This window comes from Lipotes vexillifer, unplaced genomic scaffold (genome assembly GCF_000442215.2).
Source record: "Lipotes vexillifer unplaced genomic scaffold, Lipotes_vexillifer_v1.1 scaffold545, whole genome shotgun sequence".
In the NCBI taxonomy this organism is placed as follows: domain Eukaryota; kingdom Metazoa; phylum Chordata; class Mammalia; order Artiodactyla; family Lipotidae; genus Lipotes; species Lipotes vexillifer.
In genome coordinates this window covers 2437646-2450846 of record NW_006779129.1, presented here as the reverse complement: position 1 = coordinate 2450846, position 13201 = coordinate 2437646, and the positions used below count along the sequence as shown (strand labels likewise).

Sequence of the window (13201 nt, the reverse complement as noted above, 5' to 3'; positions counted from 1 at the left end):
GAGGTAAGAAGTGGGCAGACACCCTGCGGCAGTGTAACGTGGCCACAGCTCCCCCGAACAGGCAGGGCCTTGGCCCTGCTCTGAACGTTCTGTGAGCTGGGGGTGGAAATACTGTTTGCTGGCGCTCCGGGTTACCAGCCACAGTAGCAGCACGGGTGGGTCAGCCTTTCTTTTGACGTAGTTCTTCACCCATCTAGGAATGTGCCATAAGCAGGTGATGGGTCACGTGGATAAAGATTTATGCAGTAAGGGTGTACATGGCAGTCTTTATAAAACAGAATTGAAGACAGCTTATGCAGTCTAACGAAGGATTCTGTAACATGAGGAAATGCTTGTGATGTTGACTTTTTAAAAAGCATTGAGGGGGGACTTCCCTGGTGGCACAGTGGTTAAGGATCTGCCTGCCAGTGCAGGGGACATGGGTTCGAGCCCTGCTCCGGGAAGATCCCACATGCTGCGGAACAACTAAGCTCGTGCGCCACAACTGCTGAGCCTGTGCTCTAGAGCCTGCGAGCCACAAGTACTGAAGCCCGCACCCCTAGAGCCCGTGCTCCACAGCAAGAGAAGCCACCGCAATGAGAAGCCTGCGCACCGCAACGAAGAGCAGCCCCCGCTCTCCACAACTAGAGAAAGCCCGCGTGCAGCAACGAAGACCCAACGCGGCCAAAAATAAATTAGTTAATTATTTTTAAAAAGTCAGTAGGGAGACTTCCCTGGTGGCCCAGTGGTTAGGACTTGGCGTCTCCAACTGCCGGGGGCACGGGTTCCATCCCTGGTCGGGGTGCTAAGGTCCCGCAAGCCATGAGGTGCAGCCAAAAAATAAAAATAAAAAGCAGTAGGGAAAAAAGGCCACAGACAAAGCTGGGCAAATGGGTTGGCTTTTTAAGTATATATTCATCTGTGAACAGACAAAGGGCTAGAAAGGAAATACACAATTTTTAGCACGCCAGTGACGATCTGAATTGGGATTAGGAGCAGGGGTTTACTCTCTTCTTCCACGAGGGTTCTGCGGTGAACATTTGATTTTTAATTCCTTCACCTTAGTGTCTGGGAGTGTCTGAGTAGGACTTCTCTGTGGAGGAAGGAGTATGTGTTGGGAACGCTGGGAGGGGCGGTCTTCTCTGGTCGCTGCGCCGAGATGCCCAGCTGGCTGGATGGCAGCCATGACCTTTAGCGGAGTGTGTTTCGGGTGTTGTGAGACACGTGTTGGTCTGATGCGGTCTGTGTGAGAAACGTGAATGGTTCCTTTCTCGAGGACACACCAGAAAGGAGAAAGGCTCTTTTTTTCCCCCTCATTGTTTTTCCTCTTTCTAAATTACAGCTGCTGGCCGATCAGAACCTCAAGTTTATTGACCCATTCTGCAAGGTGGCCGCCAAGACTAAGGAGTAAGTCGTCCACGTGTGTTTTTACTGCTTCGGTCGGTGCTTCATTATGGGAGGTGGTGGTAAAATTGTAGGTGAAGCATGGCGCACAGGCCCTCCAAAGCTAAGAACAGCTGCGCGGCGTTGGAAGGAAGCTCTGAGTCGTGGCTGGGCCCCCCAGCGGCTCCAGGAACCTCGCCCTCCCATCGCCCGGGCTTCCTCCCACCCCCCCGTCCCTCCGCCTGGCACATGGCGCCGAGCTGGCCCCTGGCGGCTGCAGCTGGTTGGCACGGGGGTGTGGTTAGAAACGCGGGTGCCGGCCGCTGGGCCCAGCGGGTCCCCGGGGGGCTGGACGGGGTGTGTGGTGACTTCCTCCACCTCCCGGCCCTCTGTGCTCCTTTAGGGAACCAAGTCCAGGCCGACTGTTAACCACACTCTCTCTGCTGTGCTTCTGCCCTCAGCCAGACTCTGGTACAGACTATAGCTAGGGGTGTTTTTGAAGTCATTGTAGATCAGTCTCCTTTTGCACCTGAAGAGACGGTCGAGGAACAGAAAACCAAAGTGGGCGACAGTGACCTCTCTGAGGAAGGGACGTCTGGAAGTGAGACGACGTGGAGAACAGCCATCAGTAGAAAGAAAACAGGTAACAGAATTTACTTGAAGAGTCTTTCTTAGGTAAGGTTCACTCAGAGGAACACTTTTTAATACATTTGTTGCCAGCTCACTGACTACACCCTGGGATTCATCAGAGGTGCCTCTGCCTTGGCCGCCACCTGAGAACGGAAGTAGGGCTGTATTTAGACACTCGGGTCCAGGGCCCCTGGTTACACTGGGGCTCATGCACAGTTCTGCAGTTCCCAGGGTCGCAGGGCTTTCTTCAAGGGTTTTGTCATTTTTCTTGCCGTTGCTTTGGGTTTTGTGTGTTTTTGTTGTTTCAGCTTTTTTTTTTTTTTTTTTGGCTGCGTAACAAGGCTTGTGGGATCTTTGTTCCCCGAACAGGATTGAACCCAGGCCCTCGGCAGTGAAACCACTGAGTCTTAACCAGTCTTAACCACTTGACTGCCAGGGAGTTCCTTCGGCTTTTTTGATGTGTTTAAAAATCTTAATGTGGTCTTGTGTCTGTAAGAGGGTCCCTGACTGGAGACCTGATTTACTGTTGCATTGGGAATGCATGCTTGTTTGTGCAGCTCTCCTTTCTGTCTCCGAGTTCCTCCAGGGTTCTTTTTCTTCGGGTGTATAAATAACCACTGTGGATGGACCCTGTTCTCAGCGCTGTTTGTATCCGTGGGAATTGCGTGGGGCATTTAAAATGTAGCCTCATCAGAACTCATGTTGGTTTTCAGCATCTTGGTGCCACGGTGTCAGGTAAAGGGCTAGTTCAGGTTGTACCCACGCTTTTGAAATGTTCTAGAGCCATTGAAAAGGAAAGTTTTCAAAAACTAATAGAGAAAATATAATGTTTAAAAATTTTTTATAGCAGGACCAAAAAACTCTGTGTAGAAGGTGCCTGATTTGTATATTTAGACATATGCATATAAACATGTACGTATGTATCCGGAAGGATATACACCAAGAGCTAGCCCTACGTGGCAAAATTGTGGGTGATTTCTATTTTCTTTGTACTTTTGTCTGTTTTTTCTAAGTTTTCTTCAATGATCATATATTGTTTACTCAGGAAAAGACAAATCTTTGAAAAAGAAAAGATAAAATATTCCAACTGTAAGCTCAGCACGAGTGACAGCTCACTGAATGGCCTTGAGCACGTTTTGACTTGGCTCTGGCCCTCTCCTTCCGCCACGTCTGTGTCTGAACTAGAGCCGTTCCCCCTCTTCCCTGAGCGCTTCCCAAGATTCCCCCACAGGTTCTTCATCAGATGCTTGTGGGGCCCGCCAGGTCTCCTCCGGGCTCTGCCCTGAGGCCACACCACTCAGGAGCTGGTAGGATTCCAGAGACGGGACACCTTTGAGAGCTTGTGTGATTTCAATAGTAATTTCTATCTGCTTCTCCATGAGCTTTAATGCTCTTTGGATTATTTCTTAAATGCCAGAGTCACGTAAACATCAGTCTGTTGTGTTTCCTGAGGCAGCCCCCTGAGAGTCAGTGTGCTACTGTAGAGAGTTCACCACAGCCTCAGCTTTCCTGAGACTAGGGACAGACCCTGTCTGCCCTGCTCCCACTGGCCTGAGCCCCGGCCCACGTGTTTCCTGTCCACCTCCACTGCACTCCACAGTGGGGTTTTGTCTATGAGGTAATCAAAAGGCAAAATGTGTGATTTCTCCCAGATGTTTTTTTTTTTTTTTAATGTCCCAGGACTAAAAAACCAAAACATCTTTGGGAGATTTTATAAATGTACTTGCAGGGTTTTGTCTGTAAAGAAATGTTCTTTTGGGGACTTCCCTGGTGGTCCAGTGGATAAGGCTCCGAGCTCCCAATGCAGGGGCCCCAGGTTCCATCCCTGGTCGGGGAGCTAGATCCCAAGTGCCTCAGCTAAGACCTGGCGCAGCCAAATAAATAAATAAATATTTTTTTTTTTAAGGAAAAGAAAAAGAAATGTTGTTTTTCACTGAGAGGCACCTAATTGGATGGTGGGTGGCTCCTTTGGGGGTAGCCATGGCCGTGTATTTGAGTTGTGTCTGTGGATGTGTTCCTTGATAGCACTGGGCAGACATCACTGCAGAAAAGAGGGAGTCGCTGAGGAAGGCAGACGGGGCGGCGGCGGAGGCGTGGAGGACGCCGGGCTGCTTCTCCAGGTTGGTAGCAGGTGTTGCTTTTTGTAGAATATGGGTTTGCTGTGGAGCCATCTGGCTGCTGGGGAATTAGGGTCAGAGCTGATTAAACCACATGCCTAATGCGTAAGGTTTTTTTTAATCCCTCAGTCACTGGTGCCTTTTTTGTAATGAGCTTATTGGAGACAAAGAGATTTAAGTATGATGGCAATTTGAAAGATGTCAGTCTTCGTTTTGGCCTGAATTACTAAGATCTGCTCTGTTCCATACAACAAAGCGAGCCCAGTGGTACTTTTCGAATAAAGGAGGCTTACTACGATACCAAGTACAAATTGAACATCTAGATTCAATTTACAGAACAGCGTAGCACACCCAACTGAATTTTCAGATAGAAGAAATAGAACAAATAAAGACTAGCTTCTTCTGAGAACAAATAGAAGGAAGTTTTCAAAGGCAGCGCTTAGGCTTCTGGCTGGCAGGCCTCAGGCATGCTGTGTGCACCGTCCTGTTGGGGGATGCTTCCAGAACCCCGAACTCTGGCTTTCCTGTCTCTAGTCGATGTGATTTCCAAGCCAGGCAGCCTTGTGCTTTGGGCTGATGTTTAGTTTTTCTTCTCACGTAGTTTGACTACAAGGCAGTTGCTGACCGACTCCTGGAAATAACCAACAGGAAAAACATCCCTCCCTTCAACAGGAAGCGTCTCTCCAAGCTGATTAAACAGTAAGTGATCGGGAAAGAAGGTTTCACCTGATCGTCGTTTGTGTTCAAGTCCGGCCCTTTTGTTCTTGCCGCGAGATGCGCTGCCCCTGTGCTTTACCCTTGTTCTCGGTCCTGTAATATTATTAGTCACAGTCTTGCAGTGCCCACACATAAACTGAAAGATTCTGTCAAAACAGCCGCTCCCCTGCCCCTCAAGTTCATTATTTCTCCCAGATGTTTTTTTTTTTTTTTAATGTCCCAGGACTAAAAAACCAAAACATCTTTGGGAGATTTTATAAATGTACTTGCAGGGTTTTGTCTGTAAAGAAATGTTCTTTTGGGGACTTCCCTGGTGGTCCAGTGGATAAGGCTCCGAGCTCCCAATGCAGGGGCCCCAGGTTCCATCCCTGGTCGGGGAGCTAGATCCCAAGTGCCTCAGCTAAGACCTGGCGCAGCCAAATAAATAAATAAATATTTTTTTTTTAAGGAAAAGAAAAAGAAATGTTGTTTTTCACTGAGAGGCACCTAATTGGATGGTGGGTGGCTCCTTTGGGGGTAGCCATGGCCGTGTATTTGAGTTGTGTCTGTGGATGTGTTCCTTGATAGCACTGGGCAGACATCACTGCAGAAAAGAGGGAGTCGCTGAGGAAGGCAGACGGGGCGGCGGCGGAGGCGTGGAGGACGCCGGGCTGCTTCTCCAGGTTGGTAGCAGGTGTTGCTTTTTGTAGAATATGGGTTTGCTGTGGAGCCATCTGGCTGCTGGGGAATTAGGGTCAGAGCTGATTAAACCACATGCCTAATGCGTAAGGTTTTTTTTAATCCCTCAGTCACTGGTGCCTTTTTTGTAATGAGCTTATTGGAGACAAAGAGATTTAAGTATGATGGCAATTTGAAAGATGTCAGTCTTCGTTTTGGCCTGAATTACTAAGATCTGCTCTGTTCCATACAACAAAGCGAGCCCAGTGGTACTTTTCGAATAAAGGAGGCTTACTACGATACCAAGTACAAATTGAACATCTAGATTCAATTTACAGAACAGCGTAGCACACCCAACTGAATTTTCAGATAGAAGAAATAGAACAAATAAAGACTAGCTTCTTCTGAGAACAAATAGAAGGAAGTTTTCAAAGGCAGCGCTTAGGCTTCTGGCTGGCAGGCCTCAGGCATGCTGTGTGCACCGTCCTGTTGGGGGATGCTTCCAGAACCCCGAACTCTGGCTTTCCTGTCTCTAGTCGATGTGATTTCCAAGCCAGGCAGCCTTGTGCTTTGGGCTGATGTTTAGTTTTTCTTCTCACGTAGTTTGACTACAAGGCAGTTGCTGACCGACTCCTGGAAATAACCAACAGGAAAAACATCCCTCCCTTCAACAGGAAGCGTCTCTCCAAGCTGATTAAACAGTAAGTGATCGGGAAAGAAGGTTTCACCTGATCGTCGTTTGTGTTCAAGTCCGGCCCTTTTGTTCTTGCCGCGAGATGCGCTGCCCCTGTGCTTTACCCTTGTTCTCGGTCCTGTAATATTATTAGTCACAGTCTTGCAGTGCCCACACATAAACTGAAAGATTCTGTCAAAACAGCCGCTCCCCTGCCCCTCAAGTTCATTCTGCAGAGGCAGCTAAACCCACCTCTTAGCTGTTTCGTGATGATGTAGAAGGAAGCCTGTGGAGAACGTGTAAAGTCTACTAATCAAGAAATTGCAGTGTGGTTGGGGTAGCGTTTCAGCTATTTCCCCCTCCCCGCCCTCCAGCTCCCACTTTGTCTGCCAGAAGTGTGGTTGTGACACCATTACAACCATTCAGGTAATTCGCTGCGCAGCCCCCGGGCTTGGGACTCATGACAGGTAACAGCCGAACTTCATCACACACTCTGAGCCGGCCCTGTTCTGAGCAGCGCACACAGCTCACTTCACGTTCGGGACGGCACCACAGGGCGGCTTCTGTCACTGCCCCGCTTACAGATGAGTTAGCTGGGGCACAGAGAGGCGACCGATGGCCCGGGCTCCCAGCTGCCAGACGCAGCTGGACGCTGGCCTGTCTGCTGCCCAGCGCTGCCGTGCAGCCCACACGCCCCTCACAGCACACGCCCCTCACAACACCTGCCCCTCACGGCACACGGCTCCTCACGGCACACGGCTCCTCACGGCACACGGCTCCTCACGGCACACGCCCCTCACGGCACACGCTCCTCACGGCACACGGCCCTCACGGCACAGGGCTCACAGTTCTTTTTGTTCGAATACATTAGTCGTGTAGAGCAAAACATGGCTAGGCTGTCTCCACTTGGTAACAAAGCAGAGAATGGAATGTAAGTAGAGATGTAAGCTTTTTCAGCCTTACGAAACAAGATTTTAGTTTCTCCGTTTCATTTGGATACGCCAAGACACATCTTTAGATCCTCGTGTCGTTGATGATATGATGACACTTGAGGGCAGTTTTGTCCTTTGTTTCTTGCCCTTGCCTCACACCACCTTCCTCTTCCACCTCCCCTTCTAGGAAAGAAGGAAGCTGAGTTAACAAACTCCAAATATTGCTTCACCCTTTAAGCTTCTGTATGTAAAATGGAAAACAACAAGGTCCTACTGTATAGCACAGGGAACTATACTCAACGTCGTATTATAAACTATGGCGGTAAAGAATGTAAGGGAAGAATATATATGTGTGTATAACTGAGTCACTTTGCTGTAGAGCAGAAACTAGTAACGTTGTAAGTCAACTACACTTCAATACAAATATATTGATAACAAAACACTCAGCTGTGCAGTTAAATGGGTGAATTGTTTAGTATGTGAATTATGTCTCAATAAAGGTTTTATTTTAAGGAAAGACAAGTATCGCTTATATTTTAAAAGGTTAGTGCATATGTTTACAGGAGACGGAAAGACAGGGTTTCTCTAGGAAGCTTTCTTGTTTTCTGTTTCAGATTCCAAGATCTTTCTGAAGGTGAGGAAAATGAGAAGATTACAATTGGTCATGTTCTTAATAAGCGTGGACCCCACAGAGGGCAGTTGTGCCAAATATTGAAAAACAGGATTGAGAGACATGAATTGAAAGCATGAGAAATTAGCCTGCTCAGCTGAGCAGAGGCCCTCGCAGGAACCCGGCGTTGGGCCTTTTCCAGCCCGCCGCCCACCCCCGTCCCGAGACCAGTGCAGAGCCAGACGCGGGCGCGAGCCCCTGGGGCTGGGTGGATTCTTCATGAAGAAGTCAAGCTGATCTCTCAGAGTCCCTTTCATTTGCTGTATGATCAGTCGTCCCCCAGGGGATGCTGCTGCCTGTGAGCTTGGTTACATTTGAGCCAAGTGGACAGTCTGCTGCCCCGTCCCTCGTGCACACAGGGAGCTTAGAATTGGAGGGCCTTGCAGACCTGGCTGAGGTGTAGAGGGTGTCACCCCAGGTCTGCAGTCCCTTGCCTTAGCGGAGAGATCCACAAAGCTTTTTTTTTTTTTAATATATAAATTTATTTATTTTTGGCTGTGTTGGGTCTTCGTTGCTGCACACGGGCTTTCTCTAGTTGCAGCGAGCGGGGGCTACTCTTCGTTGCGGTGCGCGGGCTTCTCATTGCGGTGGCTTCTCGTTGCAGCGCACAGGCTTCAGTAGTTGTGGCACGTGGACTCAGTAGTTGCGGCTCACAGGCTCTAGAGCACAGGCTCAGTAGTTGTGGCGCACGGGCTTAGTTGCTCCGCGGCCTGTGGGATCTTCCCGGGCCAGGGCTCGAACCCGTGTCCCCTTCATTAGCAGGCGAATTCTTAGCCAGTGCACCACCAGGGAAGACGCCACAAAGCGTTTTTAAGTCTGTACTTCCTGTGTCGCAGCTTTCGGGTTGGGGTCGGAGGAGTAGTGAGGGCTTTATGGCAGAAATCAGGGTTAAAACCACCCATGTGACATGGGGAGGGGCGTGGCTCGGAGGCCCTGGGGACAGAGCAGTGCCGGTCTCAGAAAGCTGACCAGAAGGGGCTTTGGTGTCCAGCAGGCAGTATCTCTCACCTCAGTTTTGCTGAGGACACTTCTGGTGATGAAGATGACCAAACCCTCAGTCAAGAGAAGCATAAGAAGAAAGGGAACAAACTTCTGGAGAAAACGGACGTGGAAAGAGGGAAAGGTGAGCCGCAAAGCCCGCAGTCTGTGAGGGTGGGGGTGAAAGGGGGACTGCCTTTGCCGTCCACACGGGTCATCGCAGAGCGGAAGCCATCGCTCTGAGGGGCTGAGACAGAAAGTCTGTCCGAGTGTTTTGCTGTTTCCTGTGGAACCACGTGGCAGCCTCCCTAAAGTAAAGGCATTTACTGACTCCTAGTGGAGAAAGTGGGTGGGGACGGGGGATGCTGGGTGGACAGTGCCCTTCGGAGCATTTGTTTTATTACTGGGCCTGGGCCTGAAAATTAGTAGAAATCGGAATACTATTTCGGATGCATTTATATCAAAGCAGGCCTTAGGAAGGTCTCCGGCCACAGCCGGGGCAGGGAAGAGGTGGCGCCGGGTGAGGAAGCTCGTGGGGCCCGAGGGCGCGGAGGAGGACCTGTTGGGAGACCGTGGGGGCGTGCCCTGCGCTCCCCCACGAGGCCGGCCAGGTGGCCTGGGCACCGGGGCGCTCTCTGACCGGTTTGTGTCTCTAGGAGCCAAGTTCTCTCCTGCCGAGGAAGAGGAGAGCGCAGGCCGCGTTCCAAAGAGAAAAAGGAAAAACAGGAAGAGCCACCTCCGGCCTGAGCACTTGGGGCCGGGTGGTGAGGCCACGTGCCCGGAGCAGGACGGCAGCCGGCAGCCAGAGGCCGGTCCCGGAAGAGCCCAGGAGGCGAGTGCGGCTGAGCTGGGGACGGTGGCCGCGCCCTGCCCCCGGGAGCAGAGCGGCCCGGAGCCCGCCTCCGTGCACAGCAGGAGGCGACGACTGAGGCAGAGGAGCCTGAGGGTCCAGGTGGAGAGCCCAGGGGGAGCGGCCCCGGCTGGCGGCGCCCCGGGCCTGAAGAGGACGCGCGAGCGCGGCGCCCTCCTGGTGAACGGCAGCGGCCCGCCCACCATGGCCCGGCCCCTGCCCCCTCCGGCGAGCCCCGCAGGCAGAGGGGACTGCCCGGCCACCCTGCCCCAGGGCGGGAAGCTGAAGAAAAGGAGGAGGGAGTCCAGCGGCCTTGACCTCCACGACCTGTCTGCTCAGAAAGCTGCCGTTTTGAAAAAGAGGAAGAAAGTGAAAGAGATGTCAAAGTGGGCGGAGCACAGAGGGGTCAAGCTCGTGCAGGCCCTGGTAAGGCGGCTGGGCCCAGGGCAGGGGGCTGGAGCTCCCGGGCAGGAGTGTCAGGGCCCTACCTGCTCAGCCGCTTGCATGGGCAGGGCAGGGGACAGCCAGCCCCGGGCCCAGGGAGCGGTCATGGCTCCGGACAGCCTCTACCAAGGAGCAAGCAGTGACCCCCTCGGTGGCTTCCTCTGCTTCCCCCCCAGCCCCCACCCCTCCGGCTCCGCAGAGGCCAGGGCAGGGCCAGCCTCAGGCTGGGGAGCTGTCCCCGTGGCCAGTCCCAGCAGATAAACAGGCAGGTGTGTATCTCCATCACACGCTGATCTCGTTTTTCTTTTTCAACTCGTGGCCAGTCCTGGCAAAGGCAGAAGCCCCAAATTCTCTTATCTCACTGATGTTTTTAATGAAAAAACTTTTTGTCCACTTGGATCTCTAGAGCCACCTATAGACGGGGACCTGGGCTCTAGGTCTGCGTCTCACACCCTCCTCTCTGGACGTGCAGTGCGTCTGTGCTAGTGGTCTGCAGGCGTCGCCTCCCTAGCACACAGCCTGCCAGCGGCGCCCATGCTGGCCTGGCTGCTTCTGCCTCACGCGGCACAGCTAAGGAGCGTGACAGAGACCTCACGGCCTGCAGAGCCGGAATCGTTTACTCCCTGGCCCTTTTCCAGAACAGGCCAGCTGACCCCTGCCCAGCATGTGTATCTGCATCTCCTGCTTTGCAGCAGTTATGACATCAAGGCCCTTGTCTACAGAGCTTGTGTGGACTGGGTTACACGCTGCTTCCGGGCCTCACGGTGCAGGATCCCTAAGTGGGTCCGTAGTCAGTCTGAGCCAGGGAAACGGCACGCAGCTGGGATTCAGGAAGTCTGTTCTCACCTCGGACCTTCCCTGACTGCCGTGTCAGCTGTGTCCCCTTCTCTGGGCTCCGCAGCCTCTGCCCTTCACCCACTAGGCACTGGTGCTCTTTCTTCACTAAGAATGTCAGAGGGATTTCCTTCGGGTCTCGTTTCTCTGGCCCTGGTAGCCCTCCTCGGAGAGGGTTGGAGCGGCTGCTAAATGAGTCACAGGGTCGAGGGAGGTTTTCCTCCCCAAGGGGTGGCGTGTCTTGTCCATGTGTGCAACACCGTGGGTCCTGGCCAGGAACACCAAGGACTTGCCAAAGCCACCAGTGGGCTGCCTTGGGCTTCCCAGACCCCTGAGACCCCAGGAATAGAGCAGGGCCCGCCGTGGGGTTGTCAGTGTAAAACATCCAGGGGACATTCTGTGTCTGCCTGTCACGGACCCACAGATCCTGGTAGCCTCACACTCTCCCTCCCATGCCAAACTTTCCGTGGGCAGTAATGTCTGATCAGAAATGAGAGAGTGAATTACTGCGTAGTAGATGGTCTCTGAAAGGCAGAGATCTTCAGAACATGGGCATAAGTTTGAAGATGGGTAAAAATGGGTTCTTGTGGCTGAGAAGGTAGACCTCTGGCCATCGGCATGGTGCCAGCGTGGAGAGGCGGGCATTCATGTGTGTGTGGCGTCTGCTCAGGAAGCGAGGTGTTTGTACACCTGGAACAGGAAACGGGGGGCTTGGGGTGAGCTGGTAAGTGGGTCCCACCTTGTGTCTGCTCGCTTCCTACATTCACAGGGGGGTGTGACCCCCATCTCGCCCCTCTGCACACAGGGGAGTGGTGGGGCGCTCAGCCCTTTGAAGCAGCAGCTGAGGACCCAGAAGGACTTCGTGAAGTTTGACGCCTCCTCCTCCCCGAAGCCCCTGTTCTTCAGGAAGGCCAAGGGCAGCGGGGCCGCCACCTCGCCAGGCCCCGGGCTGCAGGTACCCGCCCCCCCGGCCCACCACGGCCACCCGAGGCGCAGACAGGGGCTCTGCGCGCTGGCCTCGGGCCCCGCTTCTGGCCTCTGCCGCCTCCCACGGTGTGCCAGCCTTGTTCAGGCAGCCATTCCGGCCCCGGGCAGCCCGAGGGCTCAGCGGGGAGCTTGAGGTGCAGTCGGTGACACCGTTCCGCGTCGGCGGGACTGGGGTGCCGTGTCCAAGAAGTCGCAGGACTAGGCAACGAGGCGGGGGACAGAAGCTCTGGGGAGTCTGGGTCCGCAGATCTGCCTGGGACACGACGGGGAGCGGTCAGAGCAAGTCGCGGTGGTGGGAGAGGGCGGTCACTGTTTCAGGGCTCAGGAAGGCAGGGCCAGCCGTGCCAGGTGCCCAGGCCGGGCCACTGGGGGTGCGTCCAATCCACCTCCAGGAGACAGAGGTCCTGGCAGAGCCCTTGTGGCGGGCAGGCCGAGCTGACCTGCTGCGGACACCCCCGGCGAGCTCACATTTAAATAGCACCCACTCGAACTGGCAGGGTGACCGCTGCCTGTGTTTCTTTTAAGGTATTTTAGGGATATTTGTTCAATGACTCAAGACTCACACAAGCCAAGTCCCTCTCTTAAAATGTTGATATTAAAGCAAAAATGGTATAAAGTAGAATTATGGGGTTCACACAGGTTTGGGATTCTAAGAAGGATTTGATAAAGTGCCTCATAATGCAGAGTGGGGACGCTTCTAGGAATTTGTCAGGTCGGAAGCAGTTACTTAATTTTGATGAATTGTTCGAACATCCAGTCCGCTTGGAGCCCTCCTGCACAAGACGCTGGGAAGCGCCCGTCCGTTGCCCCCAGAAGTCCGGTTCTGTGACAGGAGCGGGCCCATCGCTCCCCTTACGAGGTCACGGCGGGGCTCGGGGCGAGGCGGATGGAGCTCATGGTGAGCTTCTCTTGCTCCCGGGAGGTTTCAAACACCGAAACTTTGCTCGGCTTTCCTCCCCGGGACCCCAGCGACAGGCAGTTACTGCAGAGTGGGGCCGGCCCGCCGGTGCTGGGCCTGCAACGCGGCCCCCGTGGGCTCTCGGGGCGGCTGGGCCGCTGTCCTTTGCTCCTATCGGTGTCGTTTTCTTCTGCAGCCACACAGGACGCCGTCCAGCTCCAAGAAGGTGACCTTCGGGCTGAACAGGAACACAACGGCGGGTGAGTCGGCGTCCGCTCTGCGGGGCGGGGAGGGCCTGGGCCCGTTGCTGAGTCAGCGGGCGGCCCCACGCTGGGCTGCTCCGGGGCAGCCGGGAGGGCCTCGGCTTCCAGACCTGCCTTCCCTGATTCTGAAGCCCTGTCGGCCCGCGGTCTGGCGGTCTGTCCTGCCTCCACGAAGGTCTGCAGGCTGCC

General features: G+C 53.7%; 1 protein-coding gene across 1 annotated transcript in view; it reads left to right on the top strand.

The window, feature by feature from the left end:
• Positions 1-13201, top strand: part of RRP1B (ribosomal RNA processing 1B) — an 18685-nt gene that overhangs the window by 4473 nt on the left and 1011 nt on the right. Inside the window, exons 6-14 of the mRNA XM_007452501.1 lie at positions 1320-1386; positions 1824-2005; positions 4018-4112; positions 4711-4808; positions 7703-7722; positions 8750-8881; positions 9393-10012; positions 11670-11819; positions 12946-13009. Of these exons, the coding sequence (XP_007452563.1) occupies positions 1320-1386; positions 1824-2005; positions 4018-4112; positions 4711-4808; positions 7703-7722; positions 8750-8881; positions 9393-10012; positions 11670-11819; positions 12946-13009 (1428 nt within the window). The remainder of the gene's footprint in view (positions 1-1319; positions 1387-1823; positions 2006-4017; positions 4113-4710; positions 4809-7702; positions 7723-8749; positions 8882-9392; positions 10013-11669; positions 11820-12945; positions 13010-13201) is intronic.